At 41.0% G+C, this 23,493-nt stretch overlaps 2 protein-coding genes across 2 annotated transcripts in view; both read left to right on the plus strand.

Moving 5' to 3' along the window:
- The window catches only part of vps53 (VPS53 subunit of GARP complex), a 28,182-nt gene extending 11,829 nt beyond the window's left edge, over positions 1-16,353 (plus strand). Inside the window, exons 8-22 of the mRNA XM_085379421.1 lie at positions 824-902; positions 1,006-1,149; positions 1,262-1,404; positions 1,928-2,069; positions 2,879-2,977; positions 3,114-3,208; positions 4,194-4,436; positions 7,145-7,292; positions 7,560-7,642; positions 7,745-7,823; positions 9,264-9,412; positions 9,508-9,577; positions 10,662-10,799; positions 15,504-15,608; positions 15,781-16,353. Of these exons, the coding sequence (XP_085235547.1) occupies positions 824-902; positions 1,006-1,149; positions 1,262-1,404; positions 1,928-2,069; positions 2,879-2,977; positions 3,114-3,208; positions 4,194-4,436; positions 7,145-7,292; positions 7,560-7,642; positions 7,745-7,823; positions 9,264-9,412; positions 9,508-9,577; positions 10,662-10,799; positions 15,504-15,608; positions 15,781-15,951 (1,888 nt within the window). The 3' untranslated portion in view covers positions 15,952-16,353. The remainder of the gene's footprint in view (positions 1-823; positions 903-1,005; positions 1,150-1,261; positions 1,405-1,927; positions 2,070-2,878; positions 2,978-3,113; positions 3,209-4,193; positions 4,437-7,144; positions 7,293-7,559; positions 7,643-7,744; positions 7,824-9,263; positions 9,413-9,507; positions 9,578-10,661; positions 10,800-15,503; positions 15,609-15,780) is intronic.
- Positions 16,354-17,503: 1,150 nt separating this feature from the next.
- On the plus strand, positions 17,504-20,350 carry rflnb (refilin B). The gene is made up of 3 exons (XM_085379422.1): positions 17,504-18,133; positions 18,502-18,596; positions 18,721-20,350. Exons 1-3 carry the CDS (start codon positions 17,936-17,938, stop codon positions 19,037-19,039), a joined length of 612 nt encoding a protein of 203 aa, XP_085235548.1. The 5' UTR covers positions 17,504-17,935; the 3' UTR covers positions 19,040-20,350.
- Positions 20,351-23,493: the final 3,143 nt, after the last annotated feature.

A 23,493-nucleotide genomic window follows, 5' to 3' on the forward strand; every position in this document is an offset into this window, starting at 1 on the left:
TATGCACGTTATAGCTATGTGACAGGCTCTCTTTGACATTCCTCTGTTTAATTCACTGAGAAATTAACCTTTTTTGTTCAGACAGTACTTTGAACCATGACTAAATGGAGCCAGTGTAGCTGTCACCTTTGAGCAAGTTTAACTTTGATTATTTTTTAATAAGCTTTTCTCACTTTATCGCTTAATGCTTTTTTTTTTCTTCTTCTTTTTCTTTTTTTTCTTCCCCCATCTGAGTCATACTGCTCAACCGTGGTAAGATAGATGCCACAGAAATCACTGTGAGCTGTGGAGTCCCTGTATAATTAGAGTCTTATGTTCTGCAGCCAATCAGGACAGCCGTAGATGTTCAGACAACAACATCCAAATGCGATGTTGCATCTCCACCCTCTCCTGTTTATTTGAAATGACCGTCGTGCCATTGGATGCTGTGGATGTCTGCAGGCGGATACAAACATCTTCAAGGAACAGCCAAACTGGCCTTTTTATTTATTTATTTAATATTTTTTGAAAGTATTTTACCCTGTTGAGTCTTTATGTTTTTTGTAGCAGTTCAAAAACACAGTTGGTCATTATGTGTAAGTGAAAGGCTGACGGCTGTAAAAAGTTTTCCCGTTTGACTTTTTGACAAGAACTTAAATAAGGGATCTGCTAACTGGCTGTTAGTCATGAAAGGTCTCAGTCACAGTAGCTAGTGAACCGAAATATGTCTGCCTCTGTTCTCTGTTGTTCAGTATTTTTGGAGGCTAACATTAAAATGCTGTAATTTCAGCAAAATGGACTGAGATAACAGTTAATTGCTCAATGACCATTTTGACCTGTCTAGAGTAAAGGCGGCACAGAGTGAGCTGGGGACTCAGATCTTGGCAGATTTTGAAGAAGCCTTCCCCTCACAGGGCTCGAAGGTAAATATCTCCACCCAAACTCTCCATTTTCATGTGTCTACTTTCCTTATCTACCTCTATTTTAGAACAAACACATCTTTCATGTCCCGAACTATTCTTATAGAGACCAGGTGGGCCCAGTAACGTGCTGAGGGATGCCTGTCTGGTGGCAAATGTACTCGACCCACGCATCAAGCAAGAGATCATCAAGAAGTTTATTAGGCAGCACCTCTCAGAGTATCTGGTCCTCTTCCAGGAAAATCAAGACGTAAGAACTGGGGAGGAAAAAATGGGTTTTTATTTACTGTATGGTTCCATAATAGAGAGGGGGAACCAGGTCAAATCTCATTCTAAAAGAAATGGCTGTCCCTGTTTATCAGGTTGCTTGGCTCGACAAGATCGATCGCCGCTATGCCTGGATCAAGCGCCAGCTGCTGGACTATGAAGAAAAATATGGACGCATGTTTCCTGAAGAGTGGTGCATGACGGAGCGTATCGCCGTGGAGTTCTGCCACATCACCAGGTATAGACGTACAGTAAAACCTGGGATTTAAAACCCATCTGGGGGCATGTGTTGACACAAAAATTAGGTTATGAGTTACACTGTGCATAACTGGTCTAATTTATGCCGATTAGCAAACACTGTGTGTCTGTCCAGCCGAGAAGAATTTGAATGAAATTATCCAGGCAAAAATCGAGAAATTGCTTGTTAGGACTTTTTGGCTTTATGAAAAGAACCCCGCTGTTATGGTGTGCCAGGCCTGACTCCGGGATCCGGTACAACTTTCTGCGCAGTTGACGTAGGTGGCCTACATGAGCAGTGACCTAGTGGGAAACACTTCTCGGTCTCTTTTTTTTCCCCCCTCAACTACATGAGAAGACGTCGAAGTAAGCGGGCACCATGTGTTGCTACTGGGAATGAAAAACATCTGGCCAAAATTGCAGCAGTGTCAAACATTTTGGGATGTCAAATTATAGAAATTAGAGGTAACGCGCTCAAATTGACACTATGTCCGTGTTTTGTGTGTGTTTTCGGTTTCTCCCAGGGCTGAGCTAGCCAAAGTGATGCGAACACGGGCTAAGGAGATTGAGGTGAAACTGCTTCTGTTTGCCATTCAGAGGACCACAAACTTTGAGGGCTTGCTGGCCAAACGCTTCACGGGATGCACTTTGACGGACGTACCTGGAGTAAGAAAAACACACAGAGACGAACAATACCCACCTAACAATACACGTTTTAAGGCTAAAAATATCCACATGCAAATACAGTTTAGATGTAGCAAATTTGATCATAATTGCAACATTAAAAGCACTCTTCAGTCACACCTTCCTTGTTATATAAAAAGCCGTCTAAATACTCTGACAGGGGAAACTGATGCAAAACATGTGCTCTCCAGTTGGGAACTTAACACTCACTGAAATACTTCCAGTTGGCTTTGTTGTAGTTTAAGCCAACTGGAAGGCTACAGATTAATCCCAGTCAGTCAAAACATATCTTCATTTTTTTTTCTATTTCTTGTTTATATACATAAAACTGTTGATTTGTAGCTAATTTTGCTCACACGCACACTGAGTGCTTTTTGGTGTGTCACAGCCTAAAGAAACCTTTTAATCCAGGTCATTCTGCCATGTGGAGGTGGAAGTGATACACACAGAAATGGATGGATTATGAGGGGTGTGATTAGTTTTGCCATGGCCAAGTAGGCCAGGCTTGTTCAGGACTGATAATGTTTAGGCTAGACAGAGTCCCTCTTGTCTTCAGTTCAATTAACACCCTTGCTGGTTTGGTTATTCAATCGGGGATTTGGTTGAGTGGAATTTAATTATTGGAGGTGCAGATTTATGAAAGCCTGGTCTGTGCTGACAAAAAGGTGATAAATCCTGAATTTAATATTAAACAGCTTTGTTATATTTAATATAATAATATGTAATAGATATGCCACAAATTCTTTAGTGAGAATCAAGCTATTACATGCTCTATTATTCTATTTTTACAGCAGAAGAGGCCAGACAGCCCACTAGACCCAACTAACCCCTTTCTGGAGGATGAGCCAGGAGAGGAGGCCGGCACAGAAAAGGATGAAGATCTGACTAAGGTAAGTTAACCTGGATTGACCTTATTGACATTCTTCGCAAAGTAATTGCGCCCTCAGATATTTCCTCCTTTTGATGAATAACTTTCTTGGGGCTAAATAAAAATGTCCTGTCACCTTTATTCTCTGATTCTTTTAGCCAAAGAAGCCCAAAGCTCCAGACAACCCTTTCCATGGCATTGTCTCCAAATGCTTTGAACCTCATCTATACGTCTACATAGAGTCCCAAGACAAGTGAGCAACACACACTCATAGAAGCAGGAAAGATCTAATTGGATCAGGGTACACAAACCCAGAATTGGGAGCAGGTTGTGTGTAAAGCTGGCACATGCATACTTTTTCCATTGCCCACTCATCAATCAGACCCCCCTTCCCCTCCTTCCTATTCTACTTCACTCCCTTTTTTTCTGTCTTTCCATCCGTTGTTCCTCTATCCACTGTGGCATAAATGTTTCCCATTAGCTCCACAACCACAGACAGTGAGCGAAAGTGCTGCCGCAGCAGATCTGCCTATTTTCTTTCCCACCTCTTTATGTTTTTTTTCTTTTTTGGTAGCCTTTCTTCAGGCCCCCTTTATGTAATACATGTTTCAGTTTTGTTTCTCTTGATCCATATTATATTTTTTTTATAACCCTCTTTCTCCAAGTCTGATTTTCCTTCTCTTTATTCCTCCTGCCTGTTTTCTTTTCTTTTCACCTCCCCTTTCACTTTTTTACCACCACCCTTACGTCCTCAGTCAGTCACTCCCCTCCCCCAGTGTTGGTGATGGCTCCTGTAACAGTTCTGGAACTGTGGTGCTTGCATGCAGCCCCTGGTTCTTGGCTCTTTGGAGCGTTAAATAGTGTTTGTCTGTCCAAGGGGATGGGATTGACCTATTCTGCAGCTACAGCCTTACAGGCAACGGCCAGATCAGCTTGTCCCCAGTGGGACATAGCAGAAGAGAACAGTGGCCTGCTTGTTTTGTCCTTGGCTTTAGTTCCTTGATTCAGCAGGAGTGGGCCACACCAACTGGCTGTGGACCTGTTGACTGCAGCGCTGATTATTTTGATGCTTAAACTAGTTTCTCCTATTTATCCGTCTCACTCGGTCTGCTTGATAGTTCGTCCATGAATCGATATATGGGGAAAAAACACAATCCTGTTTTAATTAAATAGATTTAATTAATTTCACAAGACCCTACTTCATGCATGGGTGCTTGCTTTCTTTTCTGTTTCTGCAGGAATCTGGGTGAGCTGATTGACCGGTTTGTGGCTGATTTCCGGGCACAAGGCCCTCCCAAGGCTGGCACGGAGGAGGGTGGAGCAGTACTGCCCAGCTGTGCTGACCTGTTTGTCTATTACAAAAAGTGTATGGTGCAGTGCTCCCAACTAAGCACTGGAGAACCGATGATAGCCCTCACAACCATCTTCCAGAAATTCCTCAGAGAGTATGCCTGGAAGATCCTCTCTGGCAACCTGCCTAAGTAAGACCGTTTCAGGTTTTCAGTCTAAATTAAAAACGATATGTCTAAAATGTAATTGGTAAAAGTTATATTATCAACATGACCGTTTCAGTGGTTCTCTGCAACACTTTACACGTAAGTAAAAAAAGAACTAGCATGACATTGTTGAAGATGCTGAATCCACACAAAAACAAAAATCAGACTTTGAAATATATGAGTAATTTTCAACAATTTCCATCAATGACACATATTTATTTGGGATTACCATTTCCTAAACAAGTGTGTCACACCCATAAACTGTTGCTGGGACCGTTTAGCAGTTCAGTCTGAAACTAACATCCTCAGTCCTCGCTCTGTTTGATGAATGAGAATAGCGTGTTGTAAGCAATCTGGAGTTGGTTAAGCTGTGGCAAAACCCAAAATGCTACCAGCAAAAACATCTCTGCTTCACTGGCCACTTAAGAACTCATCACTAGCTTTGGTGTGTACACACACACACACAAGCGTATGCTTTGCACTGTAATTACACACTTGAGCATGGCGACTAATGCATACCATGTTCTGACTTGTATACATACACTGTCATAGATGCACTCAGACTCTTTGCAAGTGTGTTTACTTAAAGACACCCGTCCAGTGTGGTGTGCTGTGAATTGGTTTTGGAAGAGCCCCTAGAATGGAGGTTGAGCTGTGTTGTGGTTTTAAACACATATTTTGTTTTGACATTTATTAATGACTGGGTCGTCTGTGAAGTCTCACTGGCCCAGTGGCCCACATTTGTGTCTCAGTTACAAATAATAATGGATTCTTTACCAGTGTTTTATTTTATTCTTTAAAGGAGTTCTCTTTAAAGCTCAGTAGAAAAGAGGATCCACATCAGCTAGATTCATGAAGAAGAATAAAAAAACATCCCGAGGTCAATATTGCATAACTTAATGGCATAGAGTAATTCTTTGTCTCAAATTGTAAACAATGTGAAGTCCCACCACAAACATTTCAATTACAATACAATGCAAGCACAAACAATGTACCACAGTCTTCGTTTTTTATTTACCGTTTGTTTTTTTTGTTTTTGTTTTTTGTATATTCATAGTTTTTGTCAAATGGAGTGTTTGTGTGTGCTTTAATAAAGTACATTTTAATCCATGACCAGGACTTATTACAAAACTGCAAGGCAGAACGTACCTGCTCGGTGCCCTCTTATAAGTATAATAAATCAGCTCTTGCCTTGGAAGATATCCAACCACAGCACTTCAGCATTCTTATTCCTTTTTTCTCACACCGTCCTTCTCTCACGCATATTTGAGTTTCTTGGCCTAACTGGTACAGCACTCTCAGGGCTGTATAAGTACCTTCTTAAATGAACACATTTTGTCATCACGGGAGGCTCCTGGTCTATCTCTTCCCCAGTTAACCACGGTGTGCCTCAAGGCAGAGCTAATGGTTATCGCCCTCAAGGCCCTACTCCGGAAGATAGGAGTTGTACCCATTGTTATTGACAGTTGCACCATCTAACAGTTCCCTGAAGTTTGCAACCTGGGTATCATTCTAGACTCCACAGTTTCATTCCATGCTCATATCAAATCTGTCACCAGATTATTTTTTTTCCACCTAATGAACATCTCTTGACTTTGGTCATCACTCAATGACTATGTAGTAGAAACCCTCATCCATGCCTTTGGATATCTGACAAAGCCCTGGACAGACTCCAGTATGTCCAGAATACAACTGCCAGGCTTCTAACATGCACCAAGCTCTGACAACAAATCGCCCCCACCCCCATAAATCTCCTCTGGCTCGCGGTTAAGTCACGCATCATTTACAAGATCCTTCTTCTCACTTATAAATCCCTTAATGTCCTGCCCCCTCAGTACCTGTTCGATCTCCTTCACCCACACACATAGTCTCAAATCCTGCGATACTCAGCCATGGATCTGATTTCTGTTCCTTGCACAAACCTCCATATTTATGGGGATACAGTCTTCACCCACCCAGTGTTTCTTCCATCTGAGCTCTGCAGTGTCCTGTTAGTAGACTATTATTATCATTATTATTATTATTTTAGCCAGTCAAAGAAAAAAATATAAATTAACAGAAATATCCACTGCGGTAATGTGGAAAACTGTTTTGTTGTCTGACAAATCAAAATGTAAAAAAAATCTTTCTTCTTGTCACAAACCAACATCCATTATAGTGTTCAATGCTTTAGTGTATGTAACATGGCAGCACATTAATCCTGACCAAGCTATTTAGCCGTTTTGTAGCAACATACTCGCTGATTTCAGGGAGATGATGCCTCACTATGTTCTGCATTTATTTCAACAGAGACCAGGTGCTAAATTGACCTGCCTGCAGGCCTGACCTTTCACCCACTGAAAACCTTTGATAAATTACACACATGAAAAAATAAAAATACCACAACACTGAAATTCTGTACCAAGGAAGAATGGGAAAATGTTATTTGTCTCCTCAGTTCCCAAGTGCTGACAGTGTTGTTAAAAGAAGAGGTGACGTGATATCATCATAAATATAATATAATGTTAATTGATCTACATTTTACAGAGCACTTTTTTTTCTTAATAGGGTTGTAAAGTATGTTATAAAGCCTTAAAGCTTGTTTTTTCTCCTCTTGTATTTTGCTCGGACCAGCCATGACCCCTCTGTCTCTTTCTGTTTTATCTCTTTCCACTGCTGATTTTCTCCCTCTCATTTTGTCAATCTCTGTCCAGATCCAGCACTAACAGCGGGGGTCTTACCATCAGCAGCCTGTTGAAAGAAAAAGAAGTCTCTGAAGCAGCAAAGTTCACTGTAGACGAGCTCTGCCTGATCTGTAGCATTCTGAGCACTGCGGAGTACTGTCTGGCTACAACACAGCAGGCATGTACACATATGGTGCATCATGTAACTTAGATCTTCATCAGCAAAAGAAATACCTTTGGGAGCGTGCAACGTGTCCATCATGTTGACAGTTAACAGAATGACACGTTTGATCAGGAAAACATTCATGATTAAAGCCTTAAAGGTTTCATCCATTCTGTCCTTTCACACAGACAATTTAAAAAAGACATTTGATGTTTTCTTAGTAAAGACCATTTATTTGTCTGTTTATGTGCACATTCATGTTTTTGTCTGTTTGTGATCCAGTTGGAAGAGAAGCTGAAGGAGAAGGTAGATAAAGTCTTGGTAGAGAGAATCAATTTGACGGGGGAGATGGACACATTCAGCACGTACGTGACAACTGCAAACCGGCTTTTATTTCTTCTAAAAAAAAAAAGCCTAGCTGCTATTATGTGAAGAGTGTGACGATTTCCCTTTTCATGTGTTCACAGTGTGATCTCAAATAGTATCCAGCTGCTTGTTCAGGATCTTGATGCTGCTTGTGATCCTGCACTAACTGCTATGAGCAAGGTTGAGCACAATCATGCACTCACACATTCAGCTCGTATTGTAAATACGCTACGTTGCCAAAAGTATTCACTCACCCACTCAGATCTTTGAATTCAGTCGTTCCAATCAGTTTCATGGCCACAGCTTATAAAATCAAGTACCTAGGCATGCAGACAGCTTCTACAAGTACAGTGGAACCCCGGCTTACGAAGACCCCGTTTAACGAAAAATTCAAGTTACGAAGGCACTTAACGGCAATATTTTTGCCCGTGGTACGACAAAATGCCCGTGTAACGAAATCCGTTTGCGAAATGCGTTTCACTGTTCCACGTGAAAGATGTATTGTTGTTGCAGTGCGCTATTTTGTGTGCTTTTCGTTTGCAATCAGCCTATTTTTCATTCATAATGGGGCCGGCATAAAGCATAAATATGAGCGAGTTTAAAAAAAATGTTTAAAAAATATCATTGCACAGTTTACGTACGTAAATTAATTAACGTAAATGTAAGTTTTCGTTTTAAAGTTTAGAATTAAATTCCATAATGTAATGTACATGTACACACGTACGTATGTATGCATGCATACGTATGCTGTCTTCAGCCAGCATCGCCTCACTTAAAAGGCAATGGAAAAAGGAGCTTCGACTTACGATAATTTTGACTTATGAAAGACCCTCTGGAACAAATTAATTTCATAAGTCGGGGTTCCACTGTATTTGTGAAAGAATGGGTCGCTCTCAGGAGCTCAGTGAGTTCCAGCAGGCGATCGTGATAAAGATGTCCCCTGTGCAAGAAGTCCAGTTGTGAATTTTCCTCGCTACTAAATATTTCAGAGTCAATTGTTAGTGGTGTTATAACAAATGGAAGTGACTGGGAAAGTGGTGGGCCACATAAAATCACAGAGCAGGGTCACATAGGCACATAGTGCACAGAGGTTACCGACTTTCTGCAGGGTGTTTGGGGATGGCCCCTTCTTCTTCCAACATTACTACACACCAGTTTAAAAAGCAAGGTTCATAATGGCATGGATTAGTGAGTTTGGTGGGGAACAACTTGACTGGCCTGCACAGAGTCCTGACCTCAAACTGATAGAACCCTTTTGGCATGAATTAAAACAGAGCCAGGCCTTTTGGTCCAACATCAGTGTGTGGCTCAAAAATTCCCACAAACGCACTCCTAAACCTTGTGGAATAGCTTCCCTGAAGAGCTGACGTCATATTAAACCCTATGGATTAAGAATGGGACGTCACTGAAGATCATATGTGTGAAGACAGACAAGCGAGTACTTTTGGTATTATAGTGTATTTTTAGAAATCCCCAAAAGATCGTTGTTTTGGGAATGTCTGTTTGTCAAAAATCTTCATTAAGAAAAACAGTAGAGTTCTCTTTATTTCAGTGCATTTAAAGGATTTATTGTATTAACCAGATGGTAAATATGCTAAACTTCTAATTCTCCGCCTCTAGATGCCGTGGCAGAGTGTGGAGCATGTTGGTGACCAGAGTCCTTATGTGACATCCATTATAATGCACATTAAACAAAATGTGCCAATCATCAGAGACAATCTCGCCTCCACACGCAAATATTTCACGCAATTCTGCATCAAGTTCACAAAGTACAGTGCATAAGCACACATTTACACTTCTTTATTTAAGCCCTGTGTGAAAGCTCCTGTTTGTTGATATATTTGTCATTTCTTTCTATCCTTAGTTCTTTCATTCCCAAATTCATCAACCACTTGTTTAGATGTAAGCCTATCAGCATGGTGGGAGCTGAACAAGTAAGTTTCATTTATTGCAATCTGTATTAAGATGCATTACTGTTGTGATGCATATACAATGAGGGCCTTACAGTGTTTTTATAGCTTTGCCTCTTTACACCACCACAAGGGATTTAAAACCAAACAATTAAAATGTGACTTTCCTTTTTACTTTAAAGGGTTTAACAAAAGTATTACATTACGGTAACTATGTAGGACTTAGAGTCATTTTTATGTGTTATCCTCCCCAGTCAGAGGGCCTGTTCCTTTGTTATTTCATTACAAAGCATATACAAGATCTGGAGTTAAGTGGGGTGTTTTCTTTTCTGAAACTCAATGTGAGGTCCAAAAAGTTGATGATGCAGGTGAAGGCGGTCACCATTAGGCTGGAAAAACAAAATCGACCTATTAGAAACTTAAGAGTGGCCAAATCAGCAGTCTGGTACATTCATTCAAGTATTGTATAAATGCACTGGCCAGGACAATGACTGTCAACGGCCTGGAAGGCCGCTGAAGACAACTAAAATGGCTTATCGCAACATTTTTCCTTGTTTAATAAAACCCTCTTGACAACATCCTCATTTTCTTGACTTGGAAAACTTGAGAAAATGATACACCTACCTTCTCAAGACAACTGTCAAAGAGGTAGACATATCATTAACAAAGACTACAATCAAGAGACTCCTGTATGAACATAAATACAAAGTGTTGCAAATGAATGGTTATACTCAGGATTAGAGTTTGCCAGAAAACATCTATTGAATGACCTGATATCAGACTGATAGGAAAATAAAGTGATGGAGAAGGAGAAAAATAGCTTTGATCTAAGTCAAATCACATCATCTATCAAACATGGTGGAGGCATCGTTATGAGCGGGGCATGTTGGATTTCTAAAACAGTTAATGCAATACCATTTAAAGCCCTTAAATTAAAGCTGAAAGTCTGCACTTTAGTCACATCACGATAGGTTGATTTAAAATCCACTGTTGTGGTGAACAGAAAACCCCTACTGTAATTGTCTGAAAAGTTATGGCTCTTGGATACATTTACTTGCGATTGATTGTATAAGGCTGAGTTTAAGTCTTGTGCAAACTATCCCACCAGCTTCTCCTCGACACTCACTCCTTGAAGACGGTCCTGTTGGATCTGCCCTCCATAGGCTCCCAGGTGCTCCGCAAGGCACCTGCCAGCTACACCAAGATAGTGGTTAAAGGCATGACTCGTGCAGAGATGATACTTAAGGTAAGGAGTGGGAGGGGTGGCATTAATGTGAGCTTGACTTCGGTGCAGCTGTTTGATTCAGGCACGTATTTCCTGGCAGCTTTCAAGTGAATGTTTGTGCAAGTATGAAAACAATCCCAGTTAACCGTCCTTAAATGTATGCTGGAAAACCACTTAACCTTGCTTCTTAGGCCGCTGGTTTACACTTCTTGCATAAACCAAGAATCTTAAACCGATGGATTTAAATGAGAGCTTTAAATACCATATAGTTAAACTTAAACACAGTATCAATGATAGTCATTTTTTATGGGTCACTTAAGATTTTATTATATCTAACTTAGGTGGCTAAATTCCTGCTGGCCTTTTTTTTTTTTTTAACAACTGAAGCTCCTTTTTCTGACCTTTAAAGGCTTCGCCTGTAAGATAGAGCCTTTTACGTAGGTGCAGTGTAAAGGGTTTTGGGGGTTTTCCTTTATCCTTTATTTGCTGTTTTACAGATTTGATGTCGAAACTTGACAGATCCAGTTAAACACGAGCTTTTGTGCTGACACTAACATTTAACCAAGAACAATCTGGCACGACCTACAGCTAACTGCTTTTCCACCGATCTCAACAATAGACTGAACAAACATTTCTCCTGCGAGTGTTTGTGGTTGGACGGGCGAGCCAACTTTTAAATGTTTGTCTTGAGTCACTTGAGCAGATTATCTACTTGGAGTTTATTTTGGGCAGAACAGTCCTTTAATTGTGTCCTTAACCCCACTTACACTAACACTTTATAAGCATGTTTCCACAAAATAAAGCGTCTCACAGGAGGTAATGAAAGAATAGGAACAAATCTAATGCACTGCTGTTTTAATGAATGCTAAACAGGCCAACGTAATACTCACGCTCATACTCTTAACTCAGTATGTGGTTGACTTTGAGCCAGTGGAAAGGTATGAGTGAGTAAATAAATAAATGCTTATAACCTTGTGTCTACTCGCGGAAAAATACACAGCCACACGTGCAGAATGGCATGCTGTATGCAGGACGTTGTTTTCAGCTGTGGAGTGCAGTCACTGGGATCAGCCCTTATGAGGCTCCTGAGGACACTGGTATGCGGATGCCATAGATTAATCTCGCCCTAATTAACTGTCCCACGAGGGTAGAAAACACCCGCCTGTCCCTGATTTTCCTCTTGGGCTCCCAGGAGGCCGTGTTTCCTCTAAAAGATGGACAGTCTTGATGTGTGATTAAGTGTGACCTGCTCTGATCATGCTATGTTGGCCAAGCTTTCCCAGTAAGGGAGTGGATTTCTGTGAGACTGTATAAGAAATAGTTTAGATTGATGGCGCTTTTACACCCTAGCTTAGATTCTGGCCCTCGGGCGCACTAACATTGTTTTGTCTTAGACATTTGCTGTCTTTGCAAACCCTCCTAACCATTTCATATTCGATCGTCTGTTCAGCCCATTGTCTGCAGGGATACGCTCTGTTCCACGGGGCCTCTGTAGAACCTGTCTTTGTCTGCCTGATAAATGCCCTGAATGTGCGTACGTACATTTCCACTCATCTGCCACACATTAAGAAGGCTTTCACATTATAGAATTATGTTAATTCATTCACATCAACCCACAACTGTCTGCTTCTTTTTATTATTTTTTTTCCTGAATTCGACTGCCAGTGGGCCCCTTTAGCTGGAATGTGATCTGCATGGCTTGTGGAAAGCTCTCACAGACATAGCTGCTAACTTTGATTGATTTATATGCATTACTGTGACAACTGGAGACAGAATCATCATTCCGAAGGCTAGAAATCTGATACAGCAGACATGTCAAAAACCCAAAAACTTGATACCAAACAAACTGCTGAGGAAAATTCACTGTAAATTGTAAATACATTAACAGGGAGTATTTCTAATGATATGATAGACTGAATGATAATATAGACTATATGTAAAGAAGATATATTACTGTAACTATTTGTAGACGGTAAAGAGAAGCTTTTTGTACTATCCAACATTTTACGCATTGACTTTGTGTAACATCAAGGTTCCTTGTAGGTAATTGCTTCCACCTTGAGCTTAGAGTGAAGCCTCTGAAAGACAATCCCAATGAAAGGAGGTCAATACGAGAATTCCTCTGCCTAACCTCAACGATAGTTTTAAATTACACTCTGTGATGCTGTGGCTTGAAATTAAAATCCGTCTTCCTGAGAAACTGCAATTCAGTGGGAGCGTTAAAGGAGCAATTTTAAGTATTTAAAGCTCTGAGATTAAAGCAGATTCCTTGTACGTGTCAATTAATTAAGTGCAGTCTAAGTTCTTTGAACGGAAACAGCTTTGTTTTGCAAGTTTTCATTTATACCCTGGAGAACTTGAAGTCCATGGGGGTAAATTAGAGTTTAAAATAGTTAGTATTTAAATCAGCTGATCTTAGAATTATAAGAATAACAGCATTTGTGAACCAAATGAAGATCAAAACCATGGTGTTTTGTTGCAAGTAGATGTTACTGTGACTTAAAGCAGCAGACGTTGATTATGCTTGCTTCCTGAGTAGCATAACAAGCTGCGTGTGTGAGGTAGAGTTATGGTTAATAGATTATCAAACACTTCACTGACAGCACAAGTGGAACAACATAATGATTTATTGGAGTTGTTTTTCTGACACGGTGATGTGATTCATACACATCCAGCACTCGCTCTGCTTTTTTGCTCAGTTTTATCTCAGACTCTGCCTCTTTAGCCTATAAAGGTAGGTAGTCCACATTGAGTGTGCCACCACCAAAATATTAAGTTTTGTGTCATGAAGCAAAACAATCACCTGAAAACTGCTAGAATGCTCCATAAAACAGAGGATAAATGCAGTCTTTCATGTTTTTGTGTTTAACCTTTTAAAATTACCAAAATTTCAGTTGGAACTCTAATCGAATTTTAGATAAAACTGATAACACACAGGCATGTTTTTTTAGTTTACCTCTTTATTGTCACTGCACACTCATAATTTGTACAATAGTACAACAAAATTGCGGTACTGTTGCACATTGGCGCTAAAAGAAGGCCAAGAAGTAATCACAATAAATAAATAACATCTATACAAAATAAAATATATACATAATGTGCCAAAAATAAATGAAACCTACTGAGAAATCACTCCATCTGCTCCCTGGTATACTTGAATTTGGTAACCTAGGGAACCTCAGTTATCAAGTGCAACCTCCATGAGATGTTTATTGTAGCAGCTTTTTAGGTCACCAGCCTGCCTAGCTCAGAATATTAATTTGTTTTTAACAGTTCCAAAACACAAAACAGTTCTAAACAACAATGATCCCTCCACCATGCTTTATAGATAGGACAATTTTCTGTGTGTGTTATTATTTAGTGCCTTTTCTGATCACATTTGCGACCTGTTGACGACAAAGTCATAGCATGTGTTATTTTCTTACTCGTCAACCCATTTTGTGATTCCCTGTGTGTGGATGGGAGTATTGTCATCCTGGAAAAGATGAAATGGGTGTGTTTCGTTTTTCCTTATGGTTTTTTCCTTTAATTTGTCACCTGTCTTTATTTGGGCTGTCTGTTTTGCGAGCCAGTGCTTAGTTATGTTCAAAGTGCATAGGAATTTTTTGGTCCGTCTGAGACGGCCTCTCCTGGCCGGTACAAAGCCTCTGAGACGTGGCTGTTTTCCACACCCAGCCCAGCCTGCCATGGCTCCGTCTCTCTTTCCCACTTTTGAAGTTCTCTTCTCTTTTAGAGAGTATTTTAAAGGTAGCTCTCATCCCTACCCTTCTCACTGTGCTAAATCTCCCCACCCCACTTACTCGGTTTCTCTCTCCCTTTTAATGCCCATTTTACTTCTAAACTGCATCTCCATCTTTCTTTGTTTCTTTTTTTTTTTTCTTTTTTTTTTACAAGGGTCCCTACAGGCCTTGCTCTTGGCCTGGCTCCAGGACAGTTGCTTAGTAAATCACTCAGTCAGCAGAGCTTGTAAGAAAGCAGAGAATTCCACATGATCCTGAGCCTTTGATGCTTGCTCTTCACTCGCTCCGTCTTTTGCTTCTGATTCCTCCATTCGCTCACTCCCTCCGCAGCTCGTCTTCTCATTTATTTTACCTCGAGTGAAGATGGAACCAAAGCTTGAAAGACTTTAGACTCTGTTAAGTGACAGATAGGAGAAACATTTTGTGAGCTGGTCCCTTCTGTGGACGCGTATGCATGAGATGGGAATAGGGGTGGTCTGTCAGCCATGTGTTGGTCTTCCTTCTTTGTAGCGGCTTCAAGAAATGCTAACTGATCTGCGTTTTCCACCCAGTCTCTGTTGTAGGGAAAAAACAAAAAACAACAACAAAAAAAACAACCAAGAGGATTAAATCCAGAAAAGTTGCGCCCCATTAAACTTTTTTTTTTTTTTGCCTGCTCTTCCGTAAAGCTGATTTTCACCCAGACTCATTATACCTCCAAAATAATTATGGGTGATCCACTGGTGCTTGAGGTAATTGGTGTGTAAAAGGAGAAGTGCCTAAATATAGAAGTATAATCTAAACTTTGTTTGCAGCTAGAACTGCATGGCTCCATCAGCTGGAGCCCCTCCTTTTCCTCCCATTTGGCCCATAGCTGCCCCCATATGGGATCACTTAAAGATCTCTCGGGTCATCGTGTGATGGCTCACAGGAAGGTGGTTGGTGCTGGTGGTTGTGGTGGGAGGGTAAGGCGACATCAACAATCCTAAACTCTACTTTTCTGCAGGTGGTGATGGCCCCACATGAACCTCCGGTGGTGTTTGTTGATAACTACATCAAGCTCCTGGCTGATGGCAATCCCGAGACCTTCCAGAAGATTCTGGATATGAAGGTCAGTTAGCTTGTCTCTGCCAGTGTGGATTTTCTCATCTAGCTTTCAACGATATCTCCCATAAGGCTGTGCTGCATAGGTTCATTTACCTGTCGTTGTTATCCTGCGTCCTTTATTATTATTTTTTTAAATATATATTTGTGTGTGCTTTATTTTTATTTTGTGTGCGTAGGGCCTGAAGCGCAGCGAGCAGAGCAGCATGCTGGAGCTCTTCAGGCAAAGGCTACCCACTCCGCCCTCGGGGGCAGACGGTGGGCCCTCTCTGTCCTTCAGTACCCCCACCCCTGAGCAGGAATCCTCACGTATCCGCAAACTAGAGAAGCTCATTAAGAAGAGGCTGTGAAATCGCATCTTGAAAAGCGTAGGCTGGCATGGCCTTCAACTTTGTTGCGGTTATTCATCACAAAGACTCCATCATTGTGCTGCATTCTGTATTCGTGGAGAAGGAGGAAGAAGTTGACTGAGTTTTCTGACTGATGCCTACCCAAGCTGAGGGTGGATTATGAGGAAACTTCCTTAACTGTTTGATGTTGTTACACATGTCATGTACCTCTGTGGTTTTATTACACTAAAGCCCGAGTTTTGTAACATTACTTAATTGTTGCACAGTTTTTTGTTGTTTTGCAGAATGTGGAGTTGTTGACTAAACTCTAATCAGAGAGCTTCTGGCTGCTTCTCTCTCGACATATCTATTCCAGGAGGCCTGATCTTAATTAAAGCTGAAAATACTATACTTCAAGGATAACCGTGGGTTTTCTTTTTTTGCTCATCTGTTTTAATTCAGTGTGGGGTTGAAATCTGTGTGCCATTCATTAAAAGGGGGCGTGATCATAGGTGTTCTGATTGTTTTTGCTGTGTTTGTCCCGTGACCCAAACTGAACTCGTAGCTTCTTTAAGCAAACGGGATCTTTGGATTCCCTTCGGTTTTTAACACTTAGGCTGTCTTTGACCTTAATCGCACAAGTGTGCAGTCATATTCTGTAAAGGTTACTCCTCTGTTAAAAATCATCTTTAGTGATAGAAGGTAAAGGTTTTCTTTTAGTGAATGTGTGTCCATAAAAGTGCACAAATAGGTTTGTTTTTTGATCTCAAGGTCAAATATATTCCAAATTTGGCTTGCAGACACCAAAACCTTATCCGATGCCTTTTCCCTGGCTGTGTTTATGCATTTTGACATCGGTGTCTCCCAACTCCATAATTCCTCATTGGCAAACTAGATGGCTGCATTTAGTGTGCACATTATTTTACATCTTGGGCCACATGCAGCCCTCTGTTATGCTACATTGGCCAGAGCAGTAAAACAACATAAACGTGTAAAACTGGAGAAAAAGTTTTTTAAAAATGTGGACTTAATTTAAAAAAGAAAAAAAAAACATTTTCTGTAAGTTAACTGATTTTATTTTATTTTTTTGTATCCATTACTTTTATTACTTTGGTGTAGTATGAATGCCAGTGGGGCGGTGGTCTTTATCAATAGGAAACGCTAGTCCTATGAAAATACAGTTTTAAAAAAATCAAAATCTATATGCACTCCTTCACATTTTGGAAAATTGTGTTAGGAAAAAGTCTTTGCCATTCCTGTGCCCAGGCCTTATGTTTGATACTCCTGCATTAGTTCCTTCAGGTGCAAAATGCCACTGCTTTGAATTGCCTGTATTCCACGGGCAACAGTGCAAAAACAGTGCAAAGCATAAAGTTTTTCCTTATGCTTCATAACATGGGCGTACACTACTTCTTTTCTCACTTGCGCGTTTCGAACAATACCAGGAAAACGCATCAACCTGATTTCGCCAGGTTGCAAGTGAATGAGGATCTGGAAAAGTTCCCATGCCTGGCCCGGTCTCTTGTTGCTAATTATCTTCTGACCAATCAGCAGCCACTCAAGTGATTCGAAAGGCGTTTCCTTTCCTGTGTTCGTGGATCTGAAAGCCCCCTTTGAAGGGGGAAGAAGTTTGAAGAGGACCCGCGGGCAGCAGGACAAGCTCAGTGTTTCTCAGAGACAAACCTGCTCAAGTCTCTCTGAATGTCTTCACCGTGGAGGTGGCACAAAGTGCTCGGCGTTTTTGAGATGTTAAGATAAAGAAGTTCGAAAGCTCGAGTTTCTGGCTTTGGCGTTGTGGAGGGAAGGAAACTGATTTACCGCCTGGTTGATGACTTTTCCAGCGTGCAGCCGTGAATGCTGTCCGGGAAGAGGTTAGCAGCTACACCGCGGGACTCTGTGACGGAATAATTAAGAAGAAGAAGAATACGGCGGACTGCACGCTGGAAGGAATCCTCTTTCGTAACCTGCCTCTTACTCGCTGGGATTTTGCAACTTTTACCTAGAAATGGTTGGCAGTTTGAACTTGCCAAATTTATGTGAAGGAGATCCTCTGGATATGAGTTGCAGGGCTGAGAGAGGACTTGATAGCCCGGACTCTGGCTTACCCCCTAGTCCGAGCCCCAGTGCCTGGCTGCTGCCTGTGTCCGCAGATAAAGCCGGTGGAGTGAGCTCTGTGTCCGAAGACGAAGGAAGGGGTTCCCTGGTACGTACCACCAGTGTGTCTCACTACGTCCTGTGATCTAACCCATCAGTTTCCTGTCGGAGCAAAACAAATGGTCGTGAACTGCACCTGAAATCTGACTTCTTGCTCTTAAAAATGACTGTTTTACTTTTGAATGCATGTTGCTATTGATTTGAGACATAAAGTAGAGGTTATTGAAGTTACTAGGCAACAGCCCTCTTTTAAGTAAAGAAGTAGGGCACTTCAGCACTGAACATACATTTTTTTTTTTTTTAAAGTTATTTGTTTATATGCGTAAAAAACCAAAACGTCTTGTTTAAAGCGCCTGTGGCTCTGAACTGGGCCAAAGGTCCCATGTATCCACTGAGGGTCTGTTTCATGTTTTGCAGGTTCCAGCTTTACCTGCTGGATCTTTCCCACAGCTACACCCGCTGTCCTTCGGGGAAGGCATAGCACTTGATCCATTACCACCAAAGGAAATGAGGTGTGTTGTCTTTGATGTGACAGCCCAAAAAGCACGTACAAGAGAAAAGTGGCACTGTTGGCTCACGAGTTAGCTTTACTGTATTTTGTTTGACTAAAATCGCTGCATTCTCTCTTATCCATAGATACACCTCCTCAGTGCACTATGACTCAGACCGCCACTTCATCCAGAATGTCAGCCTGGAGCCGTGGGGCCAAAGCCTCGAACACTGCAGGCAGACCATTATGGCTGTGTCCAACAGCACCTGGCGCCACTACGTGACACAGCTAGAGTTCCAGCCTCGCCATCGTCCCAAGCAGTTCAAGAGCACCACCATCATCTACCCCAAGAAAGCCAGCACCATCTATACCACAGAGCTGAGCTACAACTGTCACCGGCTGTCCAGGCGTTTCCTCTCCAGCGTAGAGCTGGATGCTGTGGCCAACAGAAAGTTACCTCAGTGAGAGTGGACTCACGGGGGGAGATGGCCGGGGACATGCTGTCATTCCCTCGGCCCCTAAATTGGTGCTCCCTTAAGGCTAGTTGCCACTGACCTGCTGTCTTGTCTGGTTTTTTTTTTGTTTTTTGGTTTTTTTTTAACACTTGTGTAGCCTGCTATCATTTTATGAAGTGTGTTTATATAACATGTTACAGAGAACAAAGGAGGTAAGACATGGTTTGAGTAGATTAAATATTCAGACCATGTCAGGACATGTTTATATCCCTGCCAATGAATGAAGCTCTCCATGGGTGTTACTTTTGAATGCTTCAGGTTGTAGTTGGTTGAAAGGTTTCCAGAGGTGTAATGATGTGTTGTTTTTATTAGCTGTAGAAACAATATGGACCAAAATTAGGACAATGCATATTTGCTCTCAGCGAATTGTGTTGCATTAAGCTGGTCAAGCGTGTGAGTGGCTTCTTTAAAATTATCTTTAAAGCGATGAGGCTGTAGCTAAAGAGAGGAGCACCTTTTAACACTGCTGAGGATGTTCAACGAGCAGAAGAGCAGTAAACACTTTTTTTTTAAATATATATGCTAAAAAAATATATCACTAACTTATCCACACTGTACAAAACATCTGGTTTTGTTTTTTGTTTTTTTTGTGCACAGCCAACAACTTAAGCTCTTTGCAAGCCTTGCCTCTAGCTACTGTTAAAGGCCGCACTTAATATTGTATGATGTAAATATTGATGGATTAAGGAAACTTCTCTATTCATAATCGTGTGTAAGCTTAAACTGAACAAGCAGGTAGTTTAGATGAATCATGAGTGTGGAGTTTACTGAAGTGGATACTATGTTGGTATACTTTACTAGCTTACTAGTCAAAGTAACAAGCTGCATTCCCCTGCTACAACTTTCCCTGTGACCTGTTTGGAGTTAGTATTTATCTTGTTGATATTTTAGATCTGACTTTTTTTTATTATCAGATGGTTAAATGAGTCTCTACACAAGTGTGGTGTGCTGAGGAGTATTTTTGTAATTTCTTTTTAAAATCTTAATTGGTGTATTGGTTGACTCTTCTTCTTTTCCCCCCACATCAGTCACATATTCAGTGCCAGTTTAAAATAAAGAGATTTGTTAAAAGAACAAGATGTATGTTTTATATGGAGTGAGGAAAAAGGGAATGACTGACCTCTAATTTACATTTGTAAACTGTTTTGAACTGTTTCATGGTTACAGATCAAATGCTAGTTAGTGTCTAACCTATTGTCCAGACAATGCCTTGTTAAATCTGAAGATCTAACTAAAGTCATCAGGATTTTTTGTTTTTGTTTTTTTTAAGTCTGCAGCATTAAAATATATTTTGATGTGGGGTGAATTGACCCTTTTAAGTCAGACTTTTTTTTGGTTTTGTTTTTTGTAGAATTGTGTTACTTTAATGCCCTCTTGTGGCCACAGAGGCAAAGTGCAGTAATTTGGCTTTCATCAAAATTCTTCATGTTTAAAGTTTGTGCTCTGTTTATTAGCATTGTAAGCATTAGTTCAATATGTCTAAAGCATTGCTGCCCAAGGTGAGTTTCTTCAGAAAGTACTTTCACCTTTGGCAAGTCTTCCCTGATTAGAGGAGAGTATGAATGTTGCAGAAGCCTCCTGCACCATAATTGGACTTTTCATTATTCATAAACCATGTGACCCAGAGACAGACTGGCGACCAGTACAGGGTGTACCCGCCTCTCGCCCTTTGTTAGACGGGATTTACGACCCTGATGAGGATAAATGGAAGAGAATGGATCTGACTTAATCAGAAAAGGAACCATGAACTCCTGCTTAGAACTTCTTCCATATATTTTGCATGTAAGGAACCAGACTGTTGTATTTTTTATTATTATTATTATTCTTGAGAATTAGTTCTTCGGGCAGTCCTAAAACACAAACAAACTAGCAGATGAAAATAATGTTCTTAGGAAAAAAAAATATATATATATATATATATACACACACACACACAGTGGGGCAAAAAAGTATTTAGTCAGCCACCGATTGTGCAAGTTCCCCCACTTAAAATGATGACAGAGGTCAGTAATTTGCACCAGAGGTACACTTCAACTGTGAGAGACAGAATGTGAAAAAAAAAATCCATGAATTCACATGGTAGGATTTGTAAAGGATTTATTCGTAAATTAGGGTGGAAAATAAGTATTTGGTCACCTCAAACAAGGAAAATCTCTGGCTCTCACAGACCTGTAACGTCTTCTGTAAGAAGCTTTTCTGTCCCCCACTCGTTACCTGTATGAATGGCACCTGTTTGAACTCATCATCTGTATAAAAGACACCTGTCCACAGCCTCAAACAGTCAGACTCCAAACTCCGCCATGGCCAAGACCAAAGAGCTTTCGAAGGACACCAGGAAAAGTATTGTAGACCTGCACCAAACTGGGAAGAGTGAATCTACTATAGGCAAGCAGCTTGGTGTGAAAAAATCAACTGTGGGAGCAATCATCAGAAAATGGAAGACATACAAGACCACTGATAATCTCCCTCGATCTGGGGCTCCACGCAAGATCTCATCCCGTGGGGTCAAAATGATCATGAGAACGGTGAGCAAAGATCCCAGAACCACACGGGGGGACCTGGTGAATGACCTGCAGAGAGCTGGGACCAAAGTAACAAAGGTCACCATCAGTAACACACTACAACGGCAGGGACTCAAATCCCGCAGTGCCAGACGTGTTCCGCTGCTGAAGCCAGTGCATGTCCAGGCCCGTCTGAAGTTTGCCAGAGAGCACATGGATGATACAGCAGAGGATTGGGAGAATGTCATGTGGTCAGATGAAACCAAAGTAGAACTTTTTGGTATAAACTCAACTCGTCGTGTTTGGAGGAAGAAGAATACTGAGTTGCATCCCAAGAACACCATACCTACTGTGAAGCATGGGGGTGGAAACATCATGCTATGGGGCTGTTTTTCTGCCAAGGGGACAGGACGACTGATCCGTGTTAAGGACAGAATGAATGGGGCCATGTATCGTGAGATTTTGAGCCAAAACCTCCTTCCATCAGTGAGAACTTTGAAGATGAAATGAGGCTGGGTCTTCCAACATGACAATGATCCAAAACACACCGCCCGGGCAACAAAGGAGTGGCTCCGTAAGAAGCATTTGAAAGTCCTGGAGTGGCCTAGCCAGTCTCCAGACCTCAACCCCATAGAAAATCTGTGGCGGGAGTTGAAAGTCCGTGTTGCTCGGCGACAGCCCCAAAACATCACTGCTCTCGAGAAGATCTGCATGGAGGAATGGGCCAAAATACCAGCTACTGTGTGTGCAAACCTGGTAAAGACCTATAGTAAACGTTTGACCTCTGTTATTGCCAACAAAGGTTACAAAGTATTGAGTTGTATTTTTGTTATTGACCAAATACTTATTTTCCACCCTGATTTACGAATAAATTCTTTACAAATCCTACCATGTGGATTCATGGATTTTTTTTTTTTTTCATATTCTGTCTCTCACAGTTGAAGTGTACCTCTGGTGCAAATTACTGACCTCTGTCATCATTTTAAGTGGGGGAACTTGCACAATCGGTGGCTGACTAAATACTTTTTTGCCCCACTGTATATACACACACACACACAACAAAGACCTGAAACAGGACCTGAGAGTTGCATCTACCCATACAGTTTATCCATCTGCTGTTTGAGTCAATTGAGAGAGGACTGTCAAGAAGGAACTACATTTCCGTCACTTGTGTTTGGGATCTTGTCAGAACTGATGGAATTATGAACATGTAAAAATACCATAATATATTCATCCACTATGCAGTACCTTCTGGAAAGCATCTTAATGGCAACAGCTTTATTTTTCAGCATGTTAGTGATGCTAAACACTCTTCTGGTGCAATAAATGCATACCTACAAAAGAATTGACTTTCAAGCTCTTTAGTACAATACAAATTCTGCTTTTGCCTTATTATACTGTAATTCCACGCACGTACATTTTTCAATAAATCTATTTGCACTTATTTTCAATTTTCCTAACATAATGAAAAAGGTGTTTACTAAGCATTTGGGTGGAACTTTATTTTTAAAACATAAATCTTCACAGACTGTGTTTTTTGTTATTTCTTTAGCGTAAATATCTTCATCTTTTCAAATCTCACCTATCAATCAGCAAGCTTCTATTCCAGCATTGCTCTTCAGTCTCGCGCTTTAGTCTTTTGAAGGCTGAAAAGCTAACTTCCCCCGCAGAACCTGAAGGTCGCATTGCGTGACGTAAAGGTGTGGTCGGGGCGTCGAACAACATTTTCTTTATTTTTCATGATTATTTATTTGAAAAAATACACATTACACTCCGAAATAGCTATAGCGTATGTTTGGAGGTCATAATAAAAAAACAAATAAATTAAAAAAGATTAAATACATAAACATACATCTTGTTGCATGACGTAACAGTTCATAAGTCCCAAACACACGCCCGTATT

This window comes from Rhamphochromis longiceps, linkage group LG14, assembly GCF_057381845.1.
Source record: "Rhamphochromis longiceps isolate RC_006_pf linkage group LG14, R_longiceps_female_GT1.1, whole genome shotgun sequence".
NCBI classification, from domain to species: domain Eukaryota; kingdom Metazoa; phylum Chordata; class Actinopteri; order Cichliformes; family Cichlidae; genus Rhamphochromis; species Rhamphochromis longiceps.

Excerpts from the sequence above, each read along its gene's own strand:
- rflnb (XM_085379422.1), top strand. The coding sequence starts at position 17,936 with ATGGTTGGCAGTTTGAACTTGCCAAATTTATGTGAAGGAGATCCTCTG. Across the intron at positions 18,134-18,501 it reads ACGAAGGAAGGGGTTCCCTG|GTTCCAGCTTTACCTGCTGG; the intron begins GTACGTACCACC and ends CATGTTTTGCAG. Across the intron at positions 18,597-18,720 it reads TTACCACCAAAGGAAATGAG|ATACACCTCCTCAGTGCACT; the intron begins GTGTGTTGTCTT and ends TCTTATCCATAG.